Below are 11767 nucleotides of genomic sequence, written 5' to 3'. Positions count from 1 at the left end.
CTTCTCTAAAACTGCAGTCTTGCACTTTACAGTCTCTGAGGTGAATCATTTTTCTCAATCAAGTCGAAGTGATGAAACATGCAGCGTAAGGCATGGCTCTGAAAGGAGACACATCCTACTTGAGGATAGGTAGAACAGAAGGAAGTGTCCTGAGGTTTATAAAGAAGGAAAAAGCCTTCTACGGCCCTATGACCTTTACTTGTGCAAGTAAATCTTAAGTGAACCAGGAGCTTCACTAAAGTAAATGAGTTAAACCCTGAAGTCTTTACTCAGGGAAAACTCACTCTGAACAGGTAAGTAAGCACCTTGGGCTTGGCCTGCAGACTCTGCTCAAATGAGTAGAGATTACTACTCTGGTGAGTAAAGCTTGCACTTGGGCTTCTAGCTTACAACATACCCAATTCTTCCTTCCTCTCTTATGCGCCATGGCCGCTGCTGCTCCTCTTGCACCAAGGTAAGTGAATTAATCCCAGGGACTAGGGTGGAGTGCCCCATGAATCACAATCCTGTTCAGTCTGTTCCTGCAGTGCTCTGCTGTTTGAGTTCCTGGCACACACTGCAAGTCAAGGCCAGCTGCAGGAGGCACTGCCTCTTTACAGGGCTCCATGAGGAGGCCACCTGGCATGTTCTGGTCTCCTGGCTACACTGAGGAGCACAGATTCATCTGAGGAATGGTGTTTGTACAGACGTGAGCACTGCCATGCTGTTCAGGTGTGTCATGGCCTATTTAGAGACCTTTGGCCGGGAAAGCATGTACAGTTGGGAGGATCGGTTAACACGAGATTACTGCAATGAATGGGGGGATGGATATTTCTGGTGATGTTGTCCTTATGGCCTTCACAGGTCAAATAGAGGCATTCAGCCAGCTGGGGACTGTGCTACCAAATGACTGGGATCTGGCCCTATATGTCTCTGTACAACTGTGTCCAGTCATGGGAATACAGAGCTGGAGTCTCCTCTTGCTTCCTGGTGCATTTTCCATAAGGGTGATGCTCTTTTCATTTGCACTGGTGAAAGGTTTTGTTTTCCATGGACTCATTCATGATTCCTTTCACTCTTAAGGAAAGATCTCTTGGTCTTGCTGTTTCCTTGTTTTTCTTGAATAAGATTTTCCCTTTGATCTAATGACTATAGAGAACCTTTGGTTCTGATCAACTACGTTTCTGTTTTCAGCAGTGGTTTCTAACACCTGGTGAGTTAGATTGTCTCTGCCCCACACCATTTATAATAGGGATCTGCAATGTTTTGGGGCAAAGTGCCAACCTCGACTTGTAAGATGTTGGTTCCAGGGGCAGATGGCGGGGGAGTTGTGAGGGGCCCAATCCTTGTTGTGGCAGCGCAGCCCTGGCCCCTTCCCCAAGGTGCAAGTGTCAAGCAAAATGCCTTTGTATGCCACACTCTGGCATGTGTGCCAGGGGTTGTTTACCTCTGGTTTATAGTCTTTTTTGGTCCTGTGTCAATACCATGCTGACATAACAAGGTTCTGGGCCATGACTATTTGCTACTGCAAAATTACTCCTACTTCAATTACTGCAATAGTAATAGGAGATAGTTGCATGCTTCCCTAATTATAATCTGTTTTGCCATGCTCTTGGCATGTCGATGCCAGTGGTACTGAAGGCACCCCTCTTTGACTCAAGGCTCCCCTCAGAAAATGCCAGCTTTTAGATTTCACAAGTTTTTTGACTAGGAAGAAATAATAGAGCAATTCTGCTATTGCAAAGAAGTTAGAAAGACCACAACAGGGCAAAATGTTGACGCAATGGATTCCTATTTGAAATCTCTAGATTTATCGTGTGAATCCTGCGTAGGAGTTTGCACTTCTAACGGTGCTAATATTGCCCAATATCCTGCATCACTCTTAAAAGGGCTCATGGCATCCCAGGGTGACACAGGACCCTGGTTGAGAATGGCTGGTCGGTAGCATCTCCACAGCATTCCCAAGACGGTTGTTGAAATATGGTCCCTCCCACGTTTCTCTCCACACGGGGAAAAAAGTCCAATGTCATGTGGTCACTGTTAGAGCCCTGCAAGGGCTCTCCAACATGGCTCTTGGCAGCGTGCCTGAGACAGTTGCTGAGAGCATCCCTGGGCACACACCAAACATCAACCATGTGTTACTCTTCTACAAGTTGTAGGATCCTTGGCTTTCTAGATTGCTATCTGCGAGTCCCCTGATGCAGAGCCGGGAAAAATTTGGGAAGTCACCTCTTCAAGTGTCACCACTTAGCCAGGGCCCACACTCCCTCCACCCTGGACGAGCTGGGGCTGGTGGAGCCTTTGCTTTCATCCTCTCACTTGAGGAGCCATTTGGGGCTGCGAAGCGCGGAGCCTGGGCCTAGGGCTCATGACCAGCTCCCGTTGTCTGTTCACACCAGTGTCTGTCCGGAGCGACTGGAAGTGTTACATCCGTGTAACCCCGGAGGAGAAGCGGGACTGTGAGTTGCAAGAAGGGGTCTCGTTTAGCGAAGGGCAGCACGTGCCGGGGGCGCAGGGTGAGCTTGATGTTTGCTGTTGCTTGTAACGTCTGTTAGCGCAAGTGAGACGCGCATCCGCCCCACCCTGCAGCGCTCCGGGGCGCGAGTGCCGGGTCTCCGCGCCAGCAGGGCGCTCGCTCCGGCCAGCACCCAATCACAGCTGGAGGGGACACCCTGGCCACGCCCCTCCAGCTCTCTGAGTTCTCTGATTGGCGGGGGCGGGCCCCCCGCTCCCACACATGGTGAATGAAGTGAGTCGCGGAGCTCCCCGCAGCGCCCGGCCCCTCCTCGCTCCGCGGGCTTCCCCCGCTGCAGCATCCCTCCCTCCTCCTGCTCCACCTGCCGCCCAGGCGGGACCAGCTCGGGTCTGACAGCGGAGAGCTGCTGCCCCTCCGTGCAATGGCCAAGAGGAGCTCTTTGTTCATCCGGATAGTTGAAGGGAAGAATTTGCCAGCTAAGGACATGTGAGTACCAGATCCGTCCCTGGAGGTGGTGGGGAAGGGGCTTTGTCTGAGCTGTCCGCCCCTCTGCACGGCGGTGCCTGGCTCTCTGCTTCTTGCCACTAGTATTTGTAGCTTCATATTAGCGAGGCTGGAGCTCAGGCTGGACAAAGGAAAGGGGCTCTTGCAGCCCACCACACGGGCACAGTAAATGCCAGCCCCCCGATGCAGGCGTGCCTGAGCATGGTTCACCTAGTGCCCCTCTCCTTCACCCGCTCATGCTGCCCCCCAGCTCCTAGGAACACGTGTGGGAAGGGTTACTGCTGCCCAGACACACCCCCCCATTGCAGGCAGCTTCTGGGAGCCAGTCCATCCTCTCCCGCCTAGTTCTTGCTCTACCGCAATTCTCCGACAGGCTCTACACCTCCTCCCTTCTTGCCCATTGTCTGGTGTGGTCTTGGGGCTATAGGCGTGCGCTAGGCTCCTAGTGTTACTGTCTCACGCGCAGGCTTTTCCAGTGGAAGTACGTGCTCCGGGCTCTCACCCAGTGCACAGACACACCCCTCCCATGCAGGCATGTTCGGTGGCTCTAGAAAGTAGGAACAATACACCTTCAGCACCTTTCCAGTCCTTATGCGGGTTCAGTTTTGCAGAGGAGGTGTAGCGCAAGGGAGGAGGTGTAGCTCAAGTAGCTGGCCCAAAACCAAAGAAATCATAACAGATCCAAAAGAGGCTGTTCTTGCTTCCCATCTCAATTTTGATTTCCTTCTCAAGTGACCATTTCCTCTCCCAAGGACTAGATGTTTTGCAGACGGATGGTCTGGGTGGGTGGCAGTTGCAGAGCAGCCAGTAAACAAAACAGGCAAGATGTTGCTTCTTGCCCCAGGGGCACTTTTGTTAAACACCTTCCCCTTTTAAATGCTTCATCTCAGCTGGGCTGGGACAGCTTTCCTGAGGCTTGTTTGTGTTCAGGAGTCAGCCTTCAGGGCACTGCGACTTGGAGGCTGCCAGAAAAAAAGAAAAAACCCCAACAATCGTAATGGAAAAAGGACAGAAATAAACCAGGAAAGATATGGAACTTTTGCATTTCTACGGGTTTGATTTGGATGCTTGCTTTACGTCTATAAGGCAACACCCTGCTCCTGATGGGTATGGGTGAGGGAAGGATCAGGCTCTCAGAGTGTGTTACAGTGAAAGAACATCTTAGAAATGACCTGCCCCCAGCCTGCATTGATCATGACAGGGAATGGGTAGGCTGAGCAGTTCCCAGGGAGGCAGAGAGGTGAAGTGACTGGGGCACAGAGCTAGGAAGTAGGAGAAGTGTATTTTGTCCCTAGCACGCACTCCCCCCTGCCAGGTGACCTTCAGCAAGTTGCTTCCCCCTCTTGTGCCTCAGCTTCCCCATTTGTAAAAACAAGACAAGGCAAGTGATCCTTTCACGTGCTGTTCAGTGCAGTTCTCTTAGGACCAGCCCTACAGTGGAAGTGGTGGTTCTTTTCTTTCTTTTTTTTTTCTTTAACTTTGCAGCCAAATTCTGGTCAGATTTATATTTTGCAGAGCCCAGCTAAATGACGGTGCAACATCTCTGCCCCTCTAGATGGTGAGGGGGCGTCACCAACTAGACGGTGGAGCAAAAGGATTTGAGATCTGGCCAAATCTATGGGTTTGATGGGCCAGTTGCCTCCTTAGAGTACAAAGGTGTTTCAGAGCCTGAAAGAACAGTTATGGAGCCATGGGCTAGCTTAGTGCCTCACATAAAAACTGCCTGGGCCCAGAAGCAGCCAGTCCATGTTGCTAGTAGATGTGCATCATTTTGAGGTTGATGGTCTGACCTGCCTTTGGGTGATGGCTGTTGCTCACCCAGGCCCTCTGGAGTCATATGTTGGGGTGCCACAGGGTGGACTGGAGCCCTGGTTCTTCCGTGCCTCAGGATAGCAGCACTATTCCTCCCTGAGCTGATGAAGCTGCAGAGCATGGGCATGGGGTGGAAGGAGATGGTGGAGCAATCCCAGAAGCCCCCCTTCCAATACCTGAGCCTGACTCTGAGGAAGGATGGCCCAGTGGTTAGGGAGGCAGGGGCGGGGACCATGGGAAATTCAAGTAGCCTCGCTGGACCTCCGTTTCCTATCTGTGACAAAGTGACAGCCCTGTCCTGTCTCGGGGGTGTTGTGAAGGGCTCGTACTTGATGATGGGTCTGCTTACAGCAAGCTACAGCAGGCGGCACCTTGCTGAACACAACAGACCTGCTGCCAATGTAATGGCAGCGCAAGACTAGAATCTGGTCCAGCAGCTCTTCATTCAGAGGGGAGCAGATAAAGCCTGACAGCTTTGTGCTGCTGCAGCAGTGGTTTCCTTCTGCTACCACAGCAGTCTGGACTCTATTTAAAGAAAAGATCCCAGTCCTTCTTCCTGCTACTCCATGTGAAACAACTGGGTTTAACTTAAAGAATGGCTTTCTGACACTGATACAGATCCACAATCAGTGTGTAAAGTAGCATGGCTGCACTAACGAAGCTGTGCCCACTTGCAGCAGCATAGGGCCTTGCCCAGTGTATTTCTGGGTCTCTGTGGGTACACCTGCACTCTAGGCAAATCCTTGCCTGTGGGGGTGAAGCTGGAACAGCTTCCCTGATTGCACCTTAGAGATCGTGACTCTATAGGCCACATCACCCGGGGTAAATCAGAACTGCTGTACAAAGCCAATGGCCCATGTAGTTGTGCTCTAGCTGAGGACTGGCCTTGCACCTTTTGTCTGTAAGCAACCCGGGAACCTCAGCTGTGTGCTCAAGCCCCAGCCTGGGGGTAACGGATCTGTCAGGCCGGTGGTCACTGTGCACACTGCCAGCTGCTGCTGGCGTGGCAGCGGTATCCAATTCAGGCCACCCTGACGTTTTCGGCAGGCTTTTCTTTAATATATTAATGTGTTTGCCTTCTCAGCTGCCAGGAATGAATTTCACTCCCCAGGCAGCGCAGAGAGAGCCCTGCCTTGGCTCTGTTCCAACTCGGGCTTGGCTTTGCTGGCCCCTTTTGTGTTTGTCTTTTATATTATTAAATGCTTTGGAGCTGCTGTCAGGGGCTGTTACTCTGGAGAGTTCAGGGGGTCTAGCTCAGTGCTGGTATGTGTGGGAGATGGAAGAAAAAGGAGCGCTACACTTACCCCTCGATCTTTTAATCTCACTTTGACCTTCAACAGTCATGGGCCTGTCCATCCCAGCTGGTAATGGGCTGAAGTTGCAAAAGCCCTCAAATTGCAAAAACCAAAAACTTGATTTCTCCTTTTGCCTCTATTAACTGTACCCCAGTGTGACTCTATGGGCTTCAAGGGATTTACTCCAGATGGGAAACAGCATAAACAAGAAGAGCTGCAGGCTCTCAGAAGCCAAATCCTTAGATTTACATCCATGGGAATCAATGAAGTCATTTCCTACTTGGCCTATAGCAGTGGTTCTTAACCTTGTTAGACTCAAGGCACCCCTTGGAAAATAGATTTCATAGACATTAGGGCTGGAAGGGACCTTGGAAGATCATTTGGGCCAGCCCCCTGCCCCAGGGGCAGGAATTCAGCTAGGGTCAAAGGATCCCAGCAAGATCCTTTGACCCTAGCACATCCTTTCTGAATTGTGCAGCCCAGAATTGGATGCAGTACTCCAGCTGCGGCCTCACCAAGGCTGAGTGCAGCAGGAGGATGACTTCCTGAGTCTTGCTTGAGATGCATCGGTTGATGCAAGCCAGAGTTTTGTTTGCTTTGCCAGCTGCGACATCACATAGGTGGTTCATGTTCATTTTGTGGTCAATCATGACCCCCCACCAAGTCTCTTTCAGTCGTGGTGCTAGCAAGTGCAGCACTGCCAAGCCTATAAGTGTGATGTGGGGTTTTTCCCCCCCACCCCGAGGTGGAGCACCTTGCATTTTTCTGTGTGGAATGCCATCAGGTTTTCATCCACCCACCTTGTGAGCCTATCGAGGTCAGCCTGGATCACCACCCTATCCTCAAACGTGAACACTCTTCCTCATAGTTTGGTGTCATCCAGTGAACCCCAGCAAGGAGACTAGACAGTCACCTTGCTGGGGTCACTTGACCTCCAGTTGTCTTTCCTGCTTGGTGCAGGGGGCTGGACCTGATGATCTGCCAAGGTCCCTTCGGGCCTTACAATCTACGAACTTAACCAGTCCGCTTCTGACACCAGAGTCCAGATAATTTATAAAGACATTAAAGAGTACAAGCCGGGGAACAGAGCCTTGGGGGACACCACTGGTCACTATGTGCCATGGTGATTCAGTTCTGTCAGCTACCACTCTCTGTGTCTGACCTCAGCCAGCTTTTAGCTTTCATCTATATGTTGCACTGGAAAAAAATAGAAGAACAATTCTTTCTGTTGCAAAGAACTCAGAATGACCATGACAGATCATTCACAAGATAAAAGAGAGATTTCAAATAGGAATCCAGTGTGCCAAACATTATGATGTATAGGTGTTTGCACACCTAAAAGAGTGTGCAAACACCTATTGTGTGGCACGCCATGTCACCCTTAAGGGGCTCAGGTACCCAGGTTGAGAATCACTGCACTAGAGCAACTGATCGCAGAGCTTTGATTATACTATTGTAGCTAATCACCAATGTAATGCAGGACAGTGTGAAGTTCTACTGTTTGTTAGCCTGATTTTTCTTCCTACTTCTGTTGTGCTATTGCCCTGGACTTTAGCTGAGCTGAGTCTGCACATGCGTAACATAGATGTGAGTTAATACTGAGGCTCAGCGTGTCTGTGGAGTCAGCTTCCACTAGAATCTGACCAAACCCCTGAGTGTCTTCCATTAGTGATGGTGTTGCATTTCAACCTGGTCCCAAATCTTTAGATACTGGTTTGTACAAGATTGATGATCAGGGCCTGTTTGTCGCACACATTACAAAGAGAGAAGATGGCTCCAGTTGACTTCAGGGATGTTAGCCAGTGCTCAGTGCTAATCTGGGTCCAGCCTAAAATAGGGTTTTAGGCAAAATTCAGAACAGCCAGTGCTTCTGGGCTGAGGGAGTGGGATATAGAGCCCCTGACTTGCTCCTACTTATCCAGGGAAAAGCATGCATTCACGCTTGTCAGCTGTGCCTCAGCCATGATTTTCCATGTTGCTTCTGGTTCTAGCTGGACTTGACACTTAGGGGTGTAGCTGGCATGTAAACTGAGGTGCTAAGATCTTGTGATGGGTGGAATCTGTTTCCACCATTCCAGGAAGAATGACCCTGTCCACTGGTTGCGAGCCTCTGCCCTGCCATTAATCCTTTGTGTTTCAAAGGGATTGTGTTTCCCACCTAGATGCTCACAAACCAGATGCTGTTTTCATGCTGTGGTTCTGGCAGTGCTTCCTTCCAGCCCTGGGGAAAGGGGACCTGTTCTCCTCTCAAGCTTGCATGCAGATGATAAGGGTTCTACATAAATGTGAGGGATTTGGTGGTTTTGGACAATTGGGGATTTGTAGGAGCCAAAAATAGCGCAGGCAGGTGTTGTGAGAGTCATCCCCCTCTCTCCTCCCCCCATCTCCCTCCAACTCTCCATACTCCACTGTGCCAGGTTGCCTGATCCATCTCAGTACAGGTTCCAGAAGCAGCTCTGTGGACCTGAGTGGCAACAGCCCCTGCTTTCCCCAGCCCTGACCCAAAGCCCACTTAATACCTGTGAGTCCTTCCCTTCATTGCAATGGCCTTGGATTAACCCCAGGTCTTTGGCCCTGTGCACTGCTGTGATGGCATACCTTGGTTCATGACCAAAGGCCCTGCTGTGTCTGTCCTGGCTTTGCATAAGTGGAGGCTCCCTGAGCTGCTTTGTTCCTGGCTGTCCCCACTGAAGTTGGTGGATTTCCACCAGGGGTGAATTTTAGCCAGTGGTCTCTCATGTCTGCTGTGCGGATGAAGAGGCACTAAGATCCAGGACATACTTTCACTGTAGGCTGGATCCTGGGATCAGAGCTGTCAGAGACAGTGGGCCACTGTGCTAATCCAGTGCATCATCATTCACTCATTAAGGCAGTAGGTCTTGACCCCAAGTCTTTCCTATCCTTCATCAGCGAAAGGCCGTGCTCAGCATGTTCTTCAGCTCAGCCAGGAAATCCCAAATGGAACATATGAGCGGCATTTGGGCAGCTAACTAATTCCTAGCTAGTCTTGGGATGGCACAGCATTGAGCAGCAAGAATTGGTTGGGGTGGTTATAGCACCTCCTTGCCAGAGACTTCAGCTAGAGCAGTCAGTAGGTGAAGAGGTCCTGTTGCCACTTTGGTGGCTCTGTGGGATGCCATGATGCTGTGCATCTCTGCCAGGCTTGCTGCTGTGCCAGCAGGGAAGGGAGCATGAATGAAAGCTCTCAGTTGATTCACCTTCATTGACTAAGCTTGTCTGTATGATACTGTCAGATGGAATAGCCCTGCTGGCTCCCAACAGAGACAGCTTGTACAGCAGGAGTAAAAGCTGGGCAGTTTCCATGGACAGCTGCCCGATCAGGGACATCCTGCCTCTCACAGTTTAATAAAATGTTGCTTTCCTTCTTGACATATACCAATGCACAAACCAATCTGGAAGCCTGGCCAGTGAGCTGAGCAAAGGCAAGATGCTCATTTCTGTTTGCTGGAGTAACCCAAGCTGCTGCTGCAATACAACCATGCCACTCGGTGCTTAGTGTACCTTCTGTCTAAGATTGCATCCAATGCCCCCCCTCATCTCTCTAGGAGATGGATGTCAGCATCCAAATGGGGAAACACAGGGACAGAGATGGGAAGTCAATTGCTGGAGTACAGACCTCAGGTCTGCGCCTTACGCTTCCTCAGAGAGCGGGCACAGGACTCTCAAATGCTCTCACCCTCTGGCTGTACCAGTCTATCTTTTTATGTTTGTCTGCATGTGACCTGAGACATCTGGAATTTTCGAGGGTGGAGCTCGGTGTCAAACTCTCTTAGACCCCCTTTGAAAATGAAACCTGGGGTATTGAAAGTGTGCAGCTGTGTTGTGTGGGCTGAACAGAGGTATAAGGGATGTGTGAGGGAGGGAGGTGGATTCTTGTAGCTTTTTCTGTTTCTATTTCTATCCCAGTTAAAATACCTGCTTGCTGGACTTGTCTTGCAACACTGGGGGAGGATTGGTTTTTTGTGATTTTTCTACTTATCTTTCAGGAGAAGATGAACAGGCAGATTCTGTGGTTTCACTGGTAAATTTTTAATGAAAAAAATTGCATTAGTACATTAGCAGTACAGTTAGAGGCTTATACAATAACGCCTTAGCCCTTTTAGCTTGTAGATGGCTTAGAAAAGATCCATGATTTTGCTTCTTCATAATACATATTAAAGCTATCTCTCTCTTTTTCTTTTATTCTTGCATTAAAAAATGTAGGTCTTACTAACGGTACCTTTTCTAGGAAGGCACCAAGCATGTTACAATACCTAGTGTAGACATGTTACAACATGTTAATTCTGGTATTTACCCAACTAGCTGAGTTTGAATGTGTGCTAGTAGGTTGTGGTAAACCCTGTTAACCTACGGCTTACCTTTGTCTTTGTTAGGGAATTATAGCAAGTGCTAACCAGCTTGGGTTGTCTAAAGTATGTAAACAAGTGTGTCTTACATTTTTCAAAAGGTAAAATACAAAATCCCATTCTCCAAAAGTGCTTTTGACACTTCAGTCTTGTTCATAATCAGTTGAACTTACGTTTGCAAGTCATTGAGGTGGTTTTGAAAATGTTGTCCCAGTCCTCTGTGCTTTCATAGAAATCGAAGAGGTTTGTGACATCTTGGATATAGAGCAAATTAAACCTATTTGAGCAGGGAAGCTATTTTTATTCAGACATTTAAAGCTCTTTAAGGCTTATTTAATACCCTGGAAATTATTGTACGGGGAAAAATAATACTTAGTCAGGAACCCAACAGCTTCTCTAAGAACTCTCCATCTCCATCTCTGAGTCATTCAGTGAGTCCTCTAGCTAAAATGGGAAGACAAAACTTGTCGTGGAAAAAAGTATATTGAAAGTCCCCATTTGGACTTCTGTAGCCATCACAGGAAGAGGGCACAGCATCCATTTTATATCCCTTTGCAGCTCACCTTTTAGACTCACTTTTAATGCTATTTTCCTATTAAGCCAGGAGGCTTTAGAAATTGGCTGCCTCATTAAAACAAACATTCTCTGTTGTTTTTTACTACTGCTTCTATGACCTATTGGGCAACCATTTTCCTGGCAGCCAGGGAAAATACCAGTGGCTTAAAAGTGAAAGACAAAAAGCCATACATGCACAATGAACTACTGCCCTTTCTTTTTAGAGGCTCGCTTTGCAGCCTGAATCAAAAGTCCTGCTTCATTTAGCATCACCAATGATTAACGTACCCTAGGGACAGGAAGACTCGGGTACCGGAAGTGATGGATGCAACTCAATCCAGGGCATTTCATTAGAGAACTGTCGCTGCCTCCCAACAGTGAAGGCTGCTAATAAACTCTGGATATTAAAACCCTGCTGGGAGGAAGCATAGAAGGGGCTTCCAGCTAGGTTGGAGTAGGCACCTCCTGCACGAACAGGTCTTTCTGGCTCCTGCTTTGTTTACTCGCCTTTGTTTAGATGAAATGCCTGTTCAGCTATGATGCTCCTAAGGGAATAATAATAGCCCCCCATTACCAAAGCGTAGGAGAACCTACAGTCTCTTTGTTTCATCTGTCCTCACAGCAGTGCTGGGAGGCATGGCTGTGCTGTCACCATCTCCCTGCATCCCTTAATAGGGAATCAGGAGCATCTTTCCCACAGAGTTAATTCCAAACCTGCTCTTGCTCCCACCAGACTCGGGTAAAAGGGTGTTGTGTGCTTTTATTTCAAGCTAGGCCTG

General features: G+C 49.1%; 1 protein-coding gene across 2 annotated transcripts in view; it reads left to right on the top strand.

The window, feature by feature from the left end:
• Window positions 1-2747: 2747 nt before the first annotated feature.
• LOC102378485 (ras GTPase-activating protein 4) overlaps window positions 2748-11767 on the top strand; it is a 46623-nt gene continuing 37603 nt past the window's right edge. Inside the window, exon 1 of one of the 2 annotated variants that reach the window (XM_006033225.2) lies at window positions 2748-2941. In XM_006033225.2, the coding sequence (XP_006033287.1) occupies window positions 2877-2941 (65 nt within the window). In that variant the 5' untranslated portion in view covers window positions 2748-2876. The remainder of the gene's footprint in view (window positions 2942-11767) is intronic. The other variant, XM_006033226.2, reaches the window with a different exon arrangement.

Source organism: Alligator sinensis, unplaced genomic scaffold, assembly GCF_000455745.1.
Source record: "Alligator sinensis unplaced genomic scaffold, ASM45574v1 scaffold1420_1, whole genome shotgun sequence".
Lineage (NCBI taxonomy): Eukaryota > Metazoa > Chordata > Crocodylia > Alligatoridae > Alligator > Alligator sinensis.
The sequence above is the reverse complement of the archived record's forward strand: the minus strand, read 5'-3'. Positions and strand labels throughout refer to the sequence as shown.